Source organism: Podarcis liolepis (assembly GCF_965112155.1).
Source record: "Podarcis liolepis genome assembly, chromosome: 7".
Taxonomy (NCBI): domain Eukaryota; kingdom Metazoa; phylum Chordata; class Lepidosauria; order Squamata; family Lacertidae; genus Podarcis; species Podarcis liolepis.
Window position 1 is genome coordinate 62,217,098 of NC_139561.1, and position 20,460 is coordinate 62,237,557.

General features: G+C 44.5%; 1 protein-coding gene across 12 annotated transcripts in view; it reads right to left on the reverse strand.

Moving 5' to 3' along the window:
- The window catches only part of CSMD2 (CUB and Sushi multiple domains 2), a 495,517-nt gene that overhangs the window by 107,756 nt on the left and 367,301 nt on the right, over window positions 1-20,460 (reverse strand). For all 12 annotated transcript variants that reach the window (XM_083511538.1, XM_083511534.1, XM_083511540.1 and 9 more), the window contains 7 exons: window positions 18,388-18,557; window positions 16,712-16,868; window positions 15,013-15,204; window positions 12,802-12,928; window positions 8,999-9,201; window positions 6,374-6,565; window positions 4,264-4,402 (listed from right to left, as the gene is read on the reverse strand). In XM_083511538.1, coding sequence (XP_083367664.1) covers window positions 4,264-4,402; window positions 6,374-6,565; window positions 8,999-9,201; window positions 12,802-12,928; window positions 15,013-15,204; window positions 16,712-16,868; window positions 18,388-18,557 — 1,180 coding nt within the window. The remainder of the gene's footprint in view (window positions 1-4,263; window positions 4,403-6,373; window positions 6,566-8,998; window positions 9,202-12,801; window positions 12,929-15,012; window positions 15,205-16,711; window positions 16,869-18,387; window positions 18,558-20,460) is intronic.

Here is a 20,460-nt window from a genome sequence, read left to right on the forward strand (position 1 = left end):
TCCCTTAATGAGGACTTTGATGGTATAGCTAGCCAGATATCTGCTGTTCCACCAGCACAATTAACTGTGGAAGGGGTAACGGCAAGATTAATGGGCGAGTTGGATAGAAGGGAGGCTTGTGCCATAAGCACTCCTGTTTCCAGAAAGAATGAGGAACGCCATATGCAAACCTGTGGTGATACAACTGCATTTAAAGCTGCAAAGCGTTGTTGGTTCTGCAATAAGCAAGGACATTTTGCAAGGGACTGCAGATCCAAAAGAAAACAAAGTACTCCCAAGCCTGTTTCTGTTCGTCAATCACGGTCGTCAGCCCAGCAGCCGGCATCGTACTGTAAAGACAGAAACGAGCCGCGAGCTTTTCATGCTCGGACTAAAGATCGTAAAAGAATTAAAGGTGCCAAGTGGAAGTCTTTTGTTATCGACTCAGGAGCATCTCAAAATATCTGCAATGATCGAAGCTTGTTTATTTCTTTCGAAGAGGAAATTGGTAATGTACATTTAGCCAATTCACAAGTCTTGCAGTCGCTTGGCAGGGGTACCGTTAAACTTGACTCTTTAAACATTACAATAGCGAACTGCATTTACTGCCCGTCAGTGGACAATTTATTATCAGTAAGGTGTTTTGCTCGTCAAGGCATAACTGTGCGTTTCTTAAAGTCAATGTGTGAGTTTTTCGAGGGGAACAAACGTCTATTGTATGCCCGGGAATCTGATGGTTTATATAGACTGTATTTTCGCACCTACTCACAATCGCCTATAAATTGCAGAGCAGCACAGTCAAGCCAGGGGTTGAGGAATGTAAGGCCACATTCTGGGTGTATCCACGTGGCGCACAGAATTCTGGGACACCTGAATTTTGCTGATGTAATTAAGACACAGGATATTGTCAATGGCCTCAACTTAAAACCATGCAAATTCTTTATGCAGTGTCTATCCTGTTGCAAGAATAAGATTAAGGTTGCACGCAAGGGTAGGTGCTCAGATAGGAAAGTAACTGAGCCATTTGAGCGTGTACATTGTGATTTAGTTGGGCCACTCCCACCATCATTAGGAGGTTCTAAGTACTGGCTTACCCTGATAGACCAGTATAGTAGATATTGTTGGACTTATGCAATAGCTGAGAAGTCCCAAGCATTTGAGAAGTACAAGGTTTTTTGCAACTGGGTAAAAACGCACTTTAACAAACCAATTAAGAACCTGTTTTCTGACCGGGGCGGGGAATTTGTTTCTGAGGATTTTGAGAGATTCCTGGAAGCGCAGGGGACTACTCATGAGTTATCTTGCCCCCGAAGTCCCTGGCAAAATGGGCTTGTTGAAGTTGTGCAGCGTGACCTGCAGGCAGGGGTTAAAACTTATCTGCACGATGCTAATCTGCCCAAAGACTTTTGGGCTGAAGCGCTCCATGCCTTTTGTTATGTTAGAAATCGCAGTTATCATTCTGGTTTAGATGTCACCCCCTATGAGAAGCTGTTTAAAAAAACGCCCTAATCTGAAATACCTACGTATTTGGGGTTCAGATGTAATTATGCATTATCCCGCTAAGCAGAAATTGGGTGAGCGTAGTGTCCAGGGAAAATTAATGGGCTACCAGCAGGGGGCGTACAGAATTTATATACCAGCAACTGGCAAATTTCATATTACCAGAAGCATGATACAAACTGTAAATTGGAATGGGGTTGCTGTTTTCCAAGATACTGATGGTATAAATGATACTGAGGAAGAAGAGGAAGCAGGAGCAGCAGCAGCAGGAAATGGTGCTTCTGAATTAATGGGGAAAGACAAAAAGCCTGTTGAATCTGATAATTTGTTTGATTTAAAGTCACAGGCATCTGAGGGGAGGTTAGATTCTCTTGAGTTTTCTGACCGTGAGCTTAGCCTACAGGCACCTCTTCAGTCTGACAATGATGATTTACAACCTGAAACTAGTAGTTCACTTAGTCCCATTAAGTCTGAGGAGTCTGACTCTCCTTCCGGACTGAGACGTTCAGATAGAAAGAGGCAGAAGCCACAACGTTTCGCAGATGAACATTTTAATACTGTGTATGCCAATAAGGTGGTTTTTGAGCCAAAAAGCTACAATGATGTTCAGAATTTACCTAAGCACCAAGCTGTAAATTGGTATAAAGCTATGGACTCTGAGATAGCTTCTTTAAATGAGCATAACACTTGGTCTCTTGTACCACAAACCCCAGATATGAGATTTATTGATTCAAAATGGGTTTATAGAGTTAAAATGAATGACAAAAATGAAGTTGTAAGGTACAAGGCAAGACTAGTTGCTAGAGGTTTTCAACAAATTCCAGGTGAAGATTATGATTTGTGTTATTCACCAAGTGTAAAATATGAAACAGTTAAGCTTTTGTTAAAAGATGCTTCACAGTGTGGAAAAGCCCACTATGAAATGTTTCTCTGCTCTTAAGAGAGTGGTAATGTACCTTAAACATACCAAACATTATAGGTTGCAGTTTACACCCAGTATTGATAAAGGTTTTGAAACTGCCAACATAAGAGTTGTTTGACGCCCAATCGTCTCCGCCTCTCACTGCGTGGGAGTCTCCTGCGCAGGGTGGGCGTGGGTAGCGGGGTGCCTGGGCTCTCCTCACTAACATCCAACAAAGAGTCCTGGAGCCCCTGCACCTCCCTGTCCCGTTGCTCTCCTGGATCCCTGGTGTTATTACTTATTCCCTTCCCCTTCTTCCCAGCTGAGTCTCCCCCTAGTGCTGGGACCTTCTCCTGCAGAATCAGAGACCCTCTCCTTCTCCCGTGCCTCTGATGTCAGTTCCCTGACACATATCTATGTAACAACTTTTACAACCCTTTGGTTATTTCCCACCTCCATTTCCAAGTTTGCAGCAGCTGAAACTGAACTCAAAAGTTAGGCTGAGAAATGTTTCTGCCCAGAAAGATTTATCATTGTTGACAAAAATCTGCACCATGACAATGAGGAATGTTCCCACCCAAAAAGATTTATCATTGTTGACAAAATCTTCACCCTGCCAAAAGCAGAATTAAAATCTGACCAATGTTACAAAAGCTCTTTGCCTGATCTCAGAGCATTATCAGTAAGGAGGTTTTCTAACAGCTGAAGTTCCAGCAGATGCCTGCAGCCATTTTGGATGGTGGCTAAAAAGCATCTCATATGATCAAAGGCGTTCAGTTGTCAGTGTGGGTCTTGCAGAGGACACCCATCTTTGATTTATTTCAATGTTCTATCTACAAGAAGGTAGGAACAACCCCAAGCTTCATTCCAGTTTTCCTCCTTGCTCAAATTTGCAAAAAATAGTAACAGAAAAAAACGCATCTATCTAAGTGGGGAGAAGTCAGTGACTAAGAATATCATACAGTCCAGTTGTTGTAATATTAATATTAATAATTTTTATTTATACCCCGCCCTCCCCAGCCAAGGCCGGGCTCAGAGCGGCTTACAAGCAATAATAATGAGGACTGCTGATGTTAATGACACCCCCTCCCCCTTTTGCAATAAATGTGAAGTGTGTTACGGAAGTCATTCCTTTCAAAATTTATATTTCCCTCCCTACACAGGTAAGAGATGTGCAGGAGCACATAGATTAAAACCACCACACAAAACAGATTCCTGATGTGAGCACATAATCACATCAAGATTCCTTTGTGTCTGATATGTTCCTCAATCTGCATATGCACTCATATGCACTCATGCACACCTGGAAAAGAAAAGGAAATATGCACATTGAAAAAATATGTCAAACTGAACTTGCACTATGGTTAGAACCAAGTCTGGAAATTGAATACAGAATCATGTAAGAGCACTAAAGTACTGGTGGTGCCCCAGGCACCCTGAAACTCTGCCTCCAGGAGAAAAGAGAAAATACATGATGATTAACACAGAGGGGGTTGCTCCTTTTTTTTCATTTTTCCAAATGATTTTCTTTCCATTTTTTCCATTTCCCCCCAATTTTTCAAATACGTTTGCGTTTTTTTTAAAAAAGAACTTCACATGAAATTCTTATTTCCACATCTATTTCTCCTAATATTTGTGGATTTTTTGTACTTAATTTTGCCAAGTGTCTGCATATTTGCAAGCCATTTCCCTCTCCTGTAATGCATTTTTGTAAATTGTTTTCTTCTAATATTCAGATTTTGTGAGCACTTTCTCCTCATATACACTAGAGAGCTGCATCACACAGTTTGGTGAAGCGTGAATTTCAAAGCATAACAGCAAACTGAAGAAGGCACCCCCCTCCCATCCTTACCTGGTAAGAAAGAGAAACTTGGAGAACTTACGTGTGAAATACCAAGGCAATGACATAATCGGGAGAGACAGTCAGCTTCCAGTCACACTCCTTTCCTGGGGGGTAAGGCTCTGGGTAGTTTGGTGACAAGATCACTCCTGAAGGCCCAGTCAGGATCCCACCACAGGGAGCTATAAGAGAAGGTATACATGAGGCTTATCTTTCAGAGCCTCTTTCTCATGCACACATGCAAGGCATCTGTTTCAGGTCCTGAAAAAGGTCTCAGCTCCTGCCAACCTAGCAGTCCAAAAGCACGCCAAAAAGTGCAAGTAGATAAATAGGTACCGCTCCGGCGGGAAGGTAAACAGCGTTTCCATGCGCTGCTCTGGTTTCGCCAGAAGCGGCTTAGTCATGCTGGCCACATGACCCAGAAAAACTGTCTGCAGAAAAACACTGGCTCCCTCAGCCTGTAAAGTGAGATGTGTGCCGCAACTCCAGAGTTGTTCGCAACTGGACTTAACTGTCAGGGGTCCTTTACCGTTACCTTTTTAAGGACCTGAGTATTACCTAGCAACTTTAGGAGTGGCTTCCTCCTCTACAACCCCTGTATCTTCCTAGGTTTGCTGCTAATGACATTTTCCCCTCCAACAACATGCTCCTCTGAATGACTGGAAGTAATTTCCAACCACCCAGACTCAAAACACATAAAAAAACAGAGCTCAGTTGAGGTTTTGTGAGGTGAGATGGTCTCGGCAAGGGGGATTTTCATCAGAATGGTTATGTGGCCCTTCTCCCTTCTTACAGTTCTTTTCCTTATAAGGCAGAGATGGGCCCAGCAGATGTTGACAGACGCCAACTCCCATGACAACATCTGGAGGGTCCAGGGTCCTGAATCCAACTATAAGGCATTTCCATGCCTTTTGGAGTACGTTTGCCAAAATAATGTATATTTTCACCTTTCCAAAACTTTCCAAAGCAGTGGTTTATCCGGCTATGATTGGTTGGGTCGGGTATCAAATTATCAAGTTAGTCACTCACAAAGGAATGAAACCCATAAGCTGCCCTCCAGTGAAAACAGAGAAAGAAAGAAAAGAAACAGAAAACTCTTGACCTTCTTTTTAAATTAGTTTTAGAATGAAAGGGTATTAATTAATTTCCCTTGCTTGGGATTATATTTTATAAATACAAATTAAGTACAAGAGGATGACACAGACAGCTAACATTTAATTAGGCCATTAATTGAACATTTATTGCTTCGGTGTACTTGGCATGACAATTTTAATATAGCGTGGACCTATGTGTGCATGCATTTAACTTTTGGCTGCCTTGGGGTGGGGACGGGGAGGCAGGTTTGGTGAAAAAAAGAGGGGTAACACTGCTCTTCCCTATTTCACCATTTCAAAAGTCAGTGAATTTGGGTGATGTGGAATTCACCCAAACTGTTCCCACCATTTTGTTTTCTGGAGAATGCCCCAGAATGATGCCACCTCATGACACAGCATCATACTGGGCCATTCTGGTGAAGAAAATAATAGTGGCTGGCAGTTGACAAAAGCCCTTGTGCTCTTCATCCCCCTCCCCACAATATTTACTCCCTCCAATCCCTGAAAATGCTCCCCCCTCCACCAACTACAATCTTCTCTTTGCAACACAAAATCCTGGAAGATGAGAGAGAATTGCAGCTTCATCACTGGCAGAGTTACAGGGTCCTCTTCCTCCCAACTCATTTGACTTGCCAGCTCAGAGGAGAAAGACCTCAGTGAAACATCTTTTTTAAAAATAAAAATAAAAATGATACAAACTGTATTACAAAATTAAATATAAATATAGATTATCCTCCTCCTCCCATGAACTGTATTTCAAGATTCAGATTATATTTGTTTAAACCACAATATATTCTACAGGTAGGATTAAGAATATTCTATTTCACACAATAATCTGCTACAATGTCCAATAATAATAATTTATGTATTCATTTATTATTATTACTACACTAGATTGAAAGATCACTTCACTTGCAGCTCTGGACCTGCTCCACGCTAAGTTCTCATGAAGCAGTGAAGCGATCCAAGCTGGGCTAAGCACTTCCTTTTCCTGCTGGTTCTACTGTGACTGTCTCTAGCTGCTGTCAACTTCAGAGGGAGCCAAGTTGAAGCCTCTACCTATGCAGGTGGGGGGGTCAGGCTGCCAGAAAAACCTGTTCTCAATCTGCACGCAGCTGATCTTGGCATCCCCCTGCAGGGCGTAACCAGGATCACACTGGAAAACGATGGAGTCTCCCGCCTCCTTGCTGTCGCCACTGCGGCTCCCGTTCTGTGGGACACCCGGGTCATTGCAGGAGGTGGCAGTGGACACTGAAAACAAGAAGGGGAAAAGTGAGTGAACTAAGGCAACAGCGTTTCTCATATATTAACCAGTTCTCAATGATTCCACAGTTCAAACCACGGGTCGAGAACCTCTTGGCTGGAGGGAGGTGTGTGCAAGTGTGTGCAGAAAAAAAGGCTACTGTTCAAGGGCAAAACTCACATTTGTTGCCCTGTTCTCTTTTGCCCTGGAATGGAGGTGCTCAAGGCTCCCTGCAGGCAGCAAAGGGAGAAGGGCCATCAAAATAAAAGCACATGTGATTGTCAGGCAGTATTAATCCTCTGGATTGGCCAATACCAGCATATACCAGGGACACAGGCTTCTATTCTTGCCTAGTCAACAGAACAGGGGTTTCCACTCGCCACAGCTTTCCCTGGTTCTGTTTCCAGTCTAGTCCAGATGTGGGGGATCCTGAGCTGGAGAACATGACTCTCCTTTCAGGTACCTCCACCCATAGCCTGACATTGTTGAACTGTGCATCTCAGACACTGAACGTGTCACTTGTCATTCTAGGGAAGTTCCTAGAGTGCATACCTGTCTTAGCCAATCTGGGGGTATTTATATAGCCTGACACTTTCCGGACTTGGAAGGATGAGGCTGCAAGGTTTTCCTGCATCCTGCTCAATGGAAGAAAAGTGTGGTGCAAGATGTCCACACTCCTAGTCCAACACTCTAACCTCTCCACCACACTGGTTCCTTTTGTCACCATAGTTAGCCACTAGGCGACACCAGCATTCCTACACTTCAAAAGTTTTGCAGAAGTTTACCTCTTGCTGGTTGAGGACAACAACAATGCCAGGCCATCTATGCTACATGGTCCCCTTTGGTGTTCCCATTCCACAACACTGCCTGAAACTTCTTGCTTGTGTGCAGACTGCCCTTCCTCCCAGCCTAGATGTTCTGTTTTTGGTTTCTCAGTGGTAATGAAGTGCACTCTGCACATGCTTAGATGCGCTGTCACTGTTTCAGTGTAGGGCATAAGGCCTGGCACTGACAACAGGCTTTGGTGACTCTGCACATCCTCACGTCAAACTCTGGTCTGCACGTGTGCGTGTGAGCTTGCACAGGGATGCATACTCAAGCACACACTATCACTTGTTTCACAGATGACATCTGCCTCTGCAGCTGGGAAAAAGCTGCGGGGGATGACAAGTTCAAGTGTGCTCCGTGGAGTTCAGCCTGATGTACATTTGCACTCGTTCATGTTTACTTAATAAGCCTGGGCATCTGCTAATCCTACATGGCATTTTGTTACAATCTTATGTCAACCATATGCTCTCAAATAAACTGTACTGCAAAAAGATGCTCCTACTAAGTGATGGAGAGGAATTTTGCCGCCAGCTTTCAGAGGTAGTCGTGGGCCTGACCTTTTTATGGAAGGAACTTGGGAAATCTGATGTTATGTTAAGTGAAAACTCACTCTTGTTCTTTCCAGTGCCCAAGGCTTTAAAAACAGACAGAATACCTCTTAATTGGAGGGGGTGCTGAAAGCAGCAAGCAGCCCCTTGAAAAGAGGGACTCCAAAGTACGCTTATTAAAAATAAAACAAAGCAATGGCTTTGTTTGGGGGAACACTGAGGGTCCCCAGGTGCTTCTCAGGGGTTACTCAAATAAGATCATTCAACGCCTAATAGAAGACTGCTGATGATTTGCTGCAATGTGGAGGGAAAGTGCTGAGGGTTTAGAAAGCATTTATGACATACTTTGGCTGATCCTGGGGCCCAAGAGGCATAGCTGGGGATCCATGCACCCTTGGGTGTGCACCAAATAAACTTCTCAGAGTCCTCTCCTGTGCAAATGTGTTTCTGCTTGCTTGGTTTGTAACACACTGTCTCAGGGTGGAATTTTCATTGTGGAAATGAGCTTTCAAAGGTCATGAAATGTTCTCCACTATCTTAGAGGTTTCTTATTTTTTCATACCTGTTTGCAAATAACATCACAGCACAGTATATCCAGATTTAGCTTCCTGGTGACATGACTGAGGGCACCTGAGGCCCTTGTGTTGCCCTCACTTCAAATGGATGGATGGGAAGGAGGGAACACATTCCCTTTGCTGAGGCAACTAGGCCAACATCGCCTATCTTGCCATGCTGCTCAAGAGTTGCACCTGGGCAGTTAAAGGACCAGTGTCTTTCAATGCTGATGTTTGATTCTTTGTGTTCATGGGTTTTTTGCGGGGGGGGGGCACTCCTCAGGACATTCCTGATGCTCTGATGGGTCCAAGGTCCATTCATTAGTGTGCAGTGACAAAGGGATTATGAGGAAGGAGTGCAGAGCATGGTACCAATTCAAGAAGGGCTGCTAGTGCTCAAGATTCTGCACCTAAGGACACCTGGTCTAAAGCCCATGACAGGATGAGAAAAGGCATTTCCATCTGATTCTTGCCCTCCTCTCAAATGATTAGTACTGTTTATCAGACCTACCCGAAAACTGAATGGCAAAGCCCTGTTTGCTGGTGAAAAAGTCTGTGTTGAACTGGAGGACCACAGAGTTGAAGGTGCTGTGGACGTCACTGGGCAGAGTGGAACCGCTGACTTCCTTCAGGAGAATCCCCTTCTCCACAGGCCCGTCCCAGATCCTCAGAACATCATGGAACTCCTCTGTGTGGAAAACCATGAAATGGAGGCTGCCATGCAAGGTGAGAGGTGGAGGAGAGAACAGATACAATAAGGCTATATCTGCACTATAGACTTGTTGTAAGTTTCAAAACTGTAACTACCTTGGCTCCCCCCCAGAGAGCCCTGGGAACTCTAAGGAGATAGGAAAAGTCTGCTGAGTCAGGCCATTGGACCATTCAGTCCAGTATTCTGCTCTCACAGTGGTCAACTCTAGCCTGATCAGAATGTCCCAAAAACTGTTACATATGTCCTCCCACTCCCTTCACTGCACAGTTGTCCTCAGGATTCCTGGGTTGTGGGGGAGGAATTGGCATTAAACAAGTCAGTAGGGTGGAAAAATAATATGAGATTGCTGGTTAAAAGGAACACGGAGAGGAGCACAGTTCACGGTGACAGGAAATTGGGTATTTGCTATGAAGAGAGAGGGATAACTGGACAGTCACAAAAAGATTCAATTCAAGATAAGCTCATTACAGAAAGCAGAAAAGAACAGGGAGAAAAGGAGTTGCCTTTTCCAAATGTCTCTGCGCACTTCAAGCCAAGTTTAACAACCACTTCTGTTTTCTTTATTATTGGCGTTCTTTTCCACCCTGTTAAGCGGCGGCCACAGTGGCACGGCGCTTTCAATATTTTAATTCCATCTTCGAGATAATGGGTACTGTGGCAATGCATTATATATGTCAGACAACTGCATGGTTATTAATTGACTGCTTTTTCAGGCGGCCCAAACCTCTGACTTTTTATTGAATATGCTTGTTATATCTGTATTTTTGCCAACGTTTGTACTTGAGGTGCAATAAAACGTTGAGGAAAAGCAGAGAGGGAAAATGTGAGGCTTTGAAGAAGGTCCTATCACTATTGTTTGGCACTCCTCTGAAACGTCTTAAAAGACAAGAACCCCATCCTTCTCCCGCTGAGGGAACTTACAGGGGACTCACAGCTCACTCACAGTGACTGAAGCTGTTTATCCATCAGTATGTATCTATTCTCTCTTTCTCATACACACTTGTCCCATTTAATACAGGGATGGGGAACCTGCAGCCCTCCAGATGTTGTTGGACTCCATCAGCCCCAGCCAGTATCACGGATGGTATGGGATGATGAGAACTGTAGTCCAACAACTTCTCCATCCCACAGGTTCCCTAGCAAAATCTCTAAGAGGCTCACAAAAATTATGACCATAAAATCCCAAGCAAAAAGTAAATACCTACTATCCAAATGCAATATGAAAATCGAATCAGCAAAGATATTGAGCAGTGAGTTCAGAAAACCAAGTCCTAGGGAAAGCCTGACAAAATAAGTAAGTTTTAAGTAGCTGTTTAAAGCCTGCCACAGTGAGCACCTTCTGGTTTGCATAGGGAAGAGACATTCTAAGGGGTCAGTGTCACTACAGAGAAGACCTACTTTCGTGATGCCACAACAGGAGAATCTGCCAGCCATGATTTGCACACGGGGCCTCCTTTGACATATATCAACCGTCCTGTCATGGTTCATTCTAAGCACTCTGATTCAGATGAGACCCTCCTCATGCACACATATCTATGGGCAAGGCAAGAGATCCAGGGACTGAAAATGATAGGCTGATCGCTTTGATTAACATAGGTGTAAAATACTAACAGTGATTTTGGCTAATAGCAATGTTATAGTAGTATATTGGGATCAAGGGATTTTTATTCAGCATAGACAGGGGGCTGATGATTTACATCACCAAAAGGGTGCACAGAGCTGCTTAACCCCATTTGAAGCCCTGCTGCCCATTTGCTGAAGCCCTCCCTGCTCCTTCCCTTTTCTGGTCCCAAGGAGGTGACCTCATGGCAAAGCAGCACCATGGAGAGCTCCCAATAGGGTAACTACACTTGTGGAGGGCTGGATGTGAAGTCTTTTGAACTTCTGCCTCCAGTTCCACCCCTTATGTTGGAGGACTGTAAACTCTAAAAGGGCCATCCCTCTGGCCTGAAAACAAGCACTTCTCCACATGCCCCCACATCTGGTGCACTCTGTGTGCTGTTGGTCTAGCAAAGTGATGTGAGAGGCCCTCAGTTCCTCAGGTCCAGGGAAAGGCGCCTGTGATGGTTTGGGCTCTATGGGCCCTTCCACTGTGGCACCCTGGTTTAGTGTCATGACACACATATCCTGCCCCCACCAGCTAGGTTCTAATATTAGAAGTAAGTGTAGACTGGGAAAAAGTTGAGTGGAAAGGGTGAAACTGCAGAGGAAATTACGGGAGGGCAGACAAGTAAGGATTCAGCATTCTTTGCTCAAACCTCTGTTTGGTATTTTGAATCCCTGTTTGGGGCACTCAAAGACTTCCTTTTGCCAGTAGCGTAAGGTTACCAGACGTCCCCGTTTCCCAGTGACAGTTCCCGGATTTACAAATCAATCCCCATACAAAATCCATTGAAGTTGAAAAGTGTCTCCGGGTTCATTGAAAAAAATCTGGTAACCTTACAGCACTGCCTAGGCCAGAATCACAATTTAGAGTATGTTCAGCCTCTGGGCTGCAGACACTGCAGTTGGGAGCATATATCTTTCCAGAAGTAATCCTTGCTATAAACTCTGCAGAATATATAAAACTGATTGGTGCCTGGATGGAAGGACTCTTTTCAGAGTAGACCTACTGAAATTAATGAACACGACTTAGGTCTATTCATTTCAGTGGGTCCTCTCTGAATAAAACTTAGTTGCATGCCACCCACCATGACAACCAGTTTTTTGTGGGGTTGGGAATCTGGTACCTTTTTATTTTATTTTCACAGTGCCCGTTACAGCAACAGGCACAAAGATGAAACTAACCTCAAAAGAATCAATAGGTATAGCATTAACTCTCTGCCTCTATGATTAAAGCTAGCCCACCCGCCACTGATTAATCAACTAGATTTTTTAGAAACAAAATAGTTGATTAATTTACTGATTATGAAGCTTGAGGTCCTATTTTTTAACCTTCTGCCTATGCAAAATAGTAAACATTGCAAAATAAATTATGCAAAGTAAGAGAAATCATGCAAATATGGTCAATTTGCATAATTCACTCACATTGCACAACCCAGCTACTCTTGCCAGAGATTTTGGGTTATTTTGGCACAGGCTTTTTCCTCTATTTATTTATGTTTAATTGCAGATCACAAACAGGTCTACACAGGGGCACCTGTTCCCTGCATATAGCATGATGTGATTTAGATCACCAGGGGACATGGGAAGGGGAGTTGAGCGGGTTGCCCTATCTCACATCATGAGCCTGTTTTACGGAAGTGCAAATCTAGTCTATTCCATCTCTATAATTAATAAAAGCCATGTTGCTGAATCAGGCTAAAGATCCATCTAGTCCAGCATCCTAACCTCACAGTGGCCAACCAGATGCCCACAAGCAAGACCTGAATGCAGCACCATTCTCTCCCTGCTTATGAAGCCCAGCAACTGGTACTGGGAGGCATGGCATCTCCAACAGGGGAGTTAGAACATAGCCATTGCGGCTGGTAGCCACTGATTGTCTCCTTCTCCCCCATGTATACGTCTAATCCTCTTTTAAAGCCACCCAAGTTGGTGGTCATCAATGCCTTTTATGGGAGCAGAATTTGGTGTGAAGAAGCGCTTTTCTTCCATGAACTCACCCTATTGTGCAACCAGCTTCTGCTTCAATAGTCCAGACACAGTTGAGGTTGTGGTCATAGGGTGTTGGGTAGCCTGGAGACAGGATCCTTCCCGAAGGCTCATCTTTGATACTGCCCCCACACTCCGCTGAAAAATAGCAACACTGGGGTTCCATTGCTGCTCTGCATGCCATTTGCTTAGTAATCTTTGGCAACTTCCCCCCCCCATAACCCTTTGGGTTCAAGAGGCAAGAGATCATAGTAACTGCATACAGTACATAGACAAAAATACAAGGGAGGTGATAATAGAGAACAGGGGCACCAACTATAGGGGGGAGAAGGGGCTTCACCCCCTCAATATTTGTGGGTAGAAGGCTGAACCCCCCATATTCAGGGGGCCATCGTCCTCTGCCTCCACTTCATTCAGAGTGAGGACAACCTTCTAAAGAGAAGGGCTGCAGCTTAGTGGAAGAGCACATGCTTTGCATCTAAAAGTTCAGATATTCAGTCCTGAGTGTCCCCAATTAGTGCTAGGACAGATTCTGCTTGAAACCCCCATCAGCTACTGCTAGTTATTGTCCACAGTACTGAACTAGACAGGGCAGTGGTCTGATGGCAGAAGGCAGATTTCTATGTAACCCTTATTTATTTATCTGGGTGTTTTTTTTTTTAAAAAAACACCCTTTCAAACTATGAATTATCTTTGTCTTCCATTGAACCAGGTAGACAAATCTGAAGCACAAGGTGATTGCAGCACTTGTCCCAAGGGGAGGAAGGACTGAGCCAGCTGAGGCTGTGAAGATGTTCACCACAGAGTGCTACCACCGCTTGCATGCCAGATACCATGGTGGATGGAGACTGAAGCTGCACTTTTGTTCAATTTTTAATCCACTCACCAATACAAAAAATCACTTGAGAAAGTTTATGCAAAAAGTGGCCCTCTGTGGCTCACAATGGAAACCTTCCAAAGGGGGTTGGACTAGATGACCCTCGTGGTTCCTTCCAAAGCTGCAGTTCTATGATTCTATGAAGAAACAACCCCCAGCCCTGAAGATATGTCCAACGAACAAGTTAGTGTCCTCTAAACAGATGAAGAAGTAAATTTCATTCAAATTCAGCAATGATTATCATACTGCTAATCAACATGTACACAAACGACAACATGTACACAACATGTACACAAACGGACACTAATTCCTCTCCTGTATGGCTGGAAACTAAAAGGACAGATTTTCTTATGTGGACAGATGTAGCCAAACTATTAAAACAAGATATTGCAACAAGTGGAGGGCTTGATTTATATCCTCATTGTATACTCAAGGAGACAAACAGCCCCGCTCCTATTGATTGGCTAGTTAACCTGAAGGTTATTGGAAAATGGCTGGTGTGAAACCTGGAATGGAAACAGCAGCAATTAAAACTACTGCCAGCATTTAAAACTGAACTGGATGAAGCACAAGTGAGTAAATCTTCTGGAACAGCCCTTCCATTGATTGGTTCCCACTATTAGAGCTGGTGCTCAGCTCCTATTGCACTTGGCTCATTCAGAGCTGATTTCAGACTGAGCGTCAGAGTGGCACTCAAATCCAGACTTGGAAATGTTGCTCTGCAGTTCAAGCTCCACGAGTTCAGCAGACTAAGCTGAAGAAGGTTCGATCAGGAGATAGCCAAGCAAAAACATGTGAACCCCAGAGACCCTGACACTCAGGACAGGTCATCTGTAGAACTGTTTTGAAGTGGGCAAGTCATTGTTCTAAATGAGGGGCAGATCAGCTTGGTGTCCTCCAGCTGTTTTGAAGTACAACTCCAATGGTCAGGGATTCTGAGAGCTGTAGTCTAAAGCATCACTGGCTACCCTTGTTCTGAATTCAGTGGAGACTGGTTCATAAAGGGGTGTTGCCATACAGACGTTCCTTATCTGCCTGCCTTCCTACTTACAACCAATACAGGAGATGGCTCTACTGATCAACTCCCCCCTGCTCCTTAGTCCCAGGTGCAGACCTTGCAGACCTCAGTAGGGAGAACAGAGACAAAGCTAAAATTAATTGGCTCTGCTTGTCATTAGCTCTTCCTCCACCTACTGTCTGGGCTCCTTCCTTCCACTGCAGAAGCCCCAAATGGCACCAGCCACCACTGTCAAAATCATTCAGCTCCTCAGACAATGGCCCCACAGCAGTCATGCTAAAAGTGACCCAAGTGAGTGGATGGTCACACCAAAGGGAGGAGTCATACCTACGCAGATGGGGAGTGGCTGATCCCAGGCTCGCCGCTCCCCAGTCAAGCAAGCCAGCACCCGGCTCCCTCGCAGCGTGTAGCCGGGGTCGCAGTTGAAAGAGACCGAGCTGCCTGCAAAGTGCCCCTCGTCGTGGACTTTGTAGCCAAACTGCGGGATGCCAGGGTCCTCACACTTGATCAGCTCAAAACCTCAAAGCAGAAGAGAGAAGAAACTTGTTATTTTGGAGACCTTGCCTGGCCCAATCCATGCCACTGCATCAGCAGAACCTGCTCACAACTGCAACTTCCACTGGCAGATGAGGCTTTGTTGGTGGAACTATCACCAGGGCCTGCCCAATTGCCACTGACCCATGACAGGGCCTTTTCAGTAGTGGTTCCACATTTGCAGAATGTTCTCCATAGTAAAGAGCATCTCTCTCCATCATTATTTAATTTTAAAAGGAATTTGACAACATTCCTGTTTACCCAGGGATTTGGTGGGCTCCTTTGGGAGAAAGCGTTAGGTGTAAATTCAATTAATAATAATCAATAATCTGAGTGTTCCCAGGATCTCAGCACCATAACCTTGCCAGGATTGAACCACTGAAGGCATATGGTAATGATAACTAACAAGCAAAAGGAATAAGTATAGTTGGCATTCGTCTGTCTCAAGGGACAATGGAGGGCACCTTTGTGAGTGAAGTCCAACCACTGTCTTAGCAGCACCAAACCAACCTCCCCAGGGAACATTCCTGGGCAGTGTGTATGGAAGTCCTGGGCTGCCCAGACAACAAGACTCCTCTCTCAGTTTCACTGATGTGGTCCAAAGGAAAGCAGAGCAGTAACAGGCAAGTAATAATAAAGAAGAGTTTGCAGCTGAGTACGTAAATATTGCAACAGCAATAGATCTGGAGTAGGTGACAGGACTTCCAGGGCCAATTTCTGTGTAACCATCTCCTATTTTAGAAAAATAAAGCATTGGTGATCCACCACATCACGCAACCTTGCTATTTGCTGAAGACCCCAAAATAGTGATGGGCAACTGGCAGCCCTTGAGCTGAATGTGACCTACAAGCTCTCAAATGCAGCCTTCCGGTTCCTCACAGCTGCTTTCGAGAGAGAAGAAAATCTGTTCCCAAAGCACAGGCTGCATTGTCCACTAAACCACACATTTCTCAGCTCCAAGTGCAATGCTGCTTCACTGATCAGCAGCCTCAACCATGTTAGCTCTGCCTAATAAGTTGTCCTGTGCTTAAGTCAGGATACAGGCAAAATAACCAGAGTGTATTAACCAGCTTCTCCCCAGGGGGAAGAGCCCCATTCCTATTTGTTAGCTAACTCAAGCAAGGCTGAAGCCGAGGCCGGCAAGGGGAAGAACTATGGCCAGAAGCTTTGTTGCTATTCAAGGTGTTTAAAGATCCCAAGATGTGCTTGGGATCACATATTGAGAGAAAGCACTACAAAATAACACTGGGGGGGGGGGACTTCATGGGAACTAGGGGCTGTGTTCAGAGGCTGGAACATCAGGCTGCTAGTTGAATGTACCTAGTGGGCAGCCCCCCATACCTGTCAAAATGTCCTACAGTGTTTAGGGAACAAGACATGTGGTCCACTGGCTGGAAACAGTTTCCTGCCTCTGCAAGAAACGTAGGAGTCCCACAAGATGATGACCCAGCTTTTATGTCTTGTGTCACAGCAAGGTTGTCTATGGACTTACTAGAAAACTGCAATTCAAATCCTTGACTTGTGCTGTTGCCATCTGAGATGAATTCGAGCCACATGGAGCTGGAGGTGCTGTTGACGCTGAGGCCCAACATCTCTGTCCGGCTGAAGGTGCCCAGGAGGCGGGCAGAGTTATTGTTGCCATCATAGATCTGCAAAAGGGAAAAAGAACTGCAACTGAGGATGGGCTCCTCCCCACAATTCTGTCCACCCCCAACCTTTGCATTGTCTTGACCCAATGTCTCCTTCTGGATAATAATTCTGCTCATTTTCTGCTTTTCTTACCTATAAACACTGATGGCATTATATCAATTAGAGTTGAGTGAATGCCCCTCCCCAATTTCTTAGACCCATTAATTGTGAAATGGGAGATATTTTTGGTGGTTTTCAGGGGTTGCTAGAAGAGAAGTGAGATTTCCCAGAGTTTTTTAAAGTTCTGCTAAGCTGTGTCTAGTGCAGAGTTCCCACAATGCCCCACTCTTTTTGTGGGATATTGGTTGTCACCATGGGGGGTGGAAATGATACCCCTCATCACCCAATTAATGGCATTTTAATGCACTAATCAGATTATTTGTTAAATTAGCATAAATTTGCATATGATTGAGGAAATAAATATATCTCACAGGAATCATAATATTAAAAGGGACATTCTTTCTGGGATAAGGGTGAAATGAGAAGCTGCTGCTGCTTATATTATTATTTATTAAATTCATATTCTGCCCTTCCAGATCAGCAAACATGTCAGTACTAAAACAGCACAATTAAATGCATGTATAAAATGTTTGCATAAAAAGGGTATTGCCTGATTAACTGGGAGGGAGGCAGCTTTTCAGTCAAATAAAAAGTTTCATCCAATCAATCAAACTTATAAATCAATGAAAAGCTGCAGTGAATGGCCCAGAAGTGTATTAGATAGTGTTCACTGGAACTCCCCTGGTGGATACATTATTTTTCTGTTGGAGGGTTTTGCTTGGTCTGTTAAGAAGCAGAAAGGGAGAGGCAGAAGAGGAGAAAGAAGACAGGAAGAGAATGAGAGGGGAAGAGAAAGATGGACATGTAAGGTGGAAACTAAGGAAAAAGAGTGCCCGGGACCTCAGGTCATGTTAAAGGTGTTCTATATTTCCCTGTGTGGTAAACCACCTCGTAATAAGCCATCCCTGTCCCACTCCTCACCCCAAATCCAAGGAAAGTATTGTACATTGTGAATCAGTGTATTGAAGAGGATTTAGCTCTTTGGCATTAAACTAGAACAAATGGCAATACGAAGAAAACTCGCTTTCCCAGATGAAAGAGACAGGGCAAATGGAGGTAAAGATGAGTCCTTAGTACTAAGCACTTTATAAAAAAATATGAAATGAAATGAAATAAGCACTTTGGGGGGAAAGACAGAAACCCAAAGCCTAGTCACCAACATCATCCCGTCCCCTCAAAGAGGCAGATATGCTTTCCCAAAAACTTTTCATTGAAACATCACCCACCATTTCGAAGATGTTTTCTCTGACAAAAGTTTGAGAAAATCTAGGCTGTCAACATTTGGGAAGCAATTGTACTCTGACAGCTGGTTTCTGCTTGGCAGGGTTGCAAATTCTGCTCAGGATTAATCCATTTGGAGATGAGTGGTTTTTCCTCATTGTAAGCCTTTCATCTGTCCACCAAATAATTAGCCATTACCTTCAAGACATCCCGGGCCTCCAGGCTGAAAGTCCTGGCTTTGAGTTGAATTCCTTTCCCTGGCTGTGTCTGGATGGAGTAGATACATTCGTGGTTGTTGTTGTAGTTCAGAGGGTAGTTTGGGGACAGCAGGACGCCTTGAGTGCCGGTTACAGAGGAGCCGCATTCAGCTACAGAGAGAAGCAGAGTGGTTGGGTTTTAATATTTCCGGAACAGGCCACTAGTATAAAGCGTGAGCACACACACCTTTGATATGTTCCCTATCTGGGTTGGGATCTGCACAAATTCTCCTATCTACACACATACACAGAATTCTAGATCCAACACAAGCACATGCTAAAACTCCCATGAACCACAGAAAAGAAAGCAGTGCCATCGGGGCAAGACTTTAGAGAAGTAGTTCAGGATCCCACCCACAGCAGGGTAAGCAGGGATGGTGTTTCCTCCATTCCCAAGAGGACCAGCTTACCACATTTTAAAGTAAGCAAGGGCACGTTCAGGCACTTCCCTGAGCATGAAAACCCAGTGGAAGAAGTGCACATGCGAACCCTGTGCCGAACGTCCCCACTGAGTGGGGGAGATCTGCAGGGGGCTCTTGTGTTTACTTGAACAGAGGCAGAACTATCTATGCAAAGGATACTGATAAAGCACAGTATTTGCTCATGAGAAGGTTTCCATTGGAGCTCTGGCAAGTGTGAGTAAAAAACAAGAACAAAAAACCCAACCCTGCAGACCTCAAAACAAAATATTTTTTCCCCTTCCAGTAGCACCTTAGAGACCAACTAAGTTTGTTTTTGGTATGAGCTTTTGTGTGCATGCACACTTGTATCTGAAGAAGTGTGCATGCACACGAAAGCTCATACCAAAACCAAACTTAGTTGGTCTCTAAGGTTCTACTGGAAGGATTTTTATTATTATTATTTTGTATCGACTATGGCAGACCAACATGGCTACCTACCTGTAACTAGACCTGCAGACCTCATTTAACATGAGGAGGCTGGGAACACAGAAAGGAGACTGATGCACACAGCATTTGCATGTTTCAGAACTGGCTTCTACAGTGAAGTTCCCATAACACCATTTAACTCCTTCTGGCCATGACACACACATTGAGGAACTCAGGACTCAAATTTATAGCACTCAGAGTTATAGCAGACCAGTCTGCTGCCCAGCAGAGGGACTGGAAACAGCCTCACCTTGAATGAAATATCCAACCAGTCATATCCCCCAGCTCCAGTAAAAGCAAAGCCAACCTCAATATTCCCTTGCAACCACCAAGGTGACCAGGGAAGGCAACAGGAAGACAGTGGTCCTGAGAGTTCCCCACAGTTTCACCATTGACAGCATAGGAAGACACCTCCTTCTTCCAGGTCAGACTATGCGACTCAGAATTGTTACCTCTGATTGGCATTGATGTTCCAGGGCCTCAGGAAGAGTTGTGCTGATGGGAACTGTAGTCCAAAATGCTTTGAGAGCACCAGGTTGTGGAAGGCATATACCAAAGTGGGAATAGAGATCCGCATCTGTCACTTGCTGCAGGCAAAGCATTTCATTGCCTGTTTCAATGTGCTGCCCTGTGCAAGTCTCCTACAGTCACCCAATGTTACAGCCAACCCAGGGATTGCTAGCATCTGGTGTAACACAACCTTTTAAGAAGTGCAATTAGCACATGTGTCTTTATGGAACTCATTAGGCTTCTGATTATTGAGAGTGGCAAAATTACCGAGGGAGCACTTCAGCATATTTAATTCAGGAAAATGGATCTTCAGCAAAAGAAAACCTCCAGGTCCTGAACAGTCCACAGATACATTCACACATATTTTCCAGTGCTCACAGTAAATGTTTTGTCATGTCTACAGGGGTCTCAGTCTCCTAATTGCTCTACTTATACCTAGTAGACATGGTATTGATTCATCACTGCATTCATCATCATCATGATGATGATATGAGTCAAGGTCTTCAGGGGAAACAGAGCACCTGAGGTGGGACCAGGATCCCTGCATGAAGGTCACACTCCAGGCTGCCTCCTAAAAGTGGAGGAGTGGGGGCAGCAAATAGAGATTGTTGGTGAAG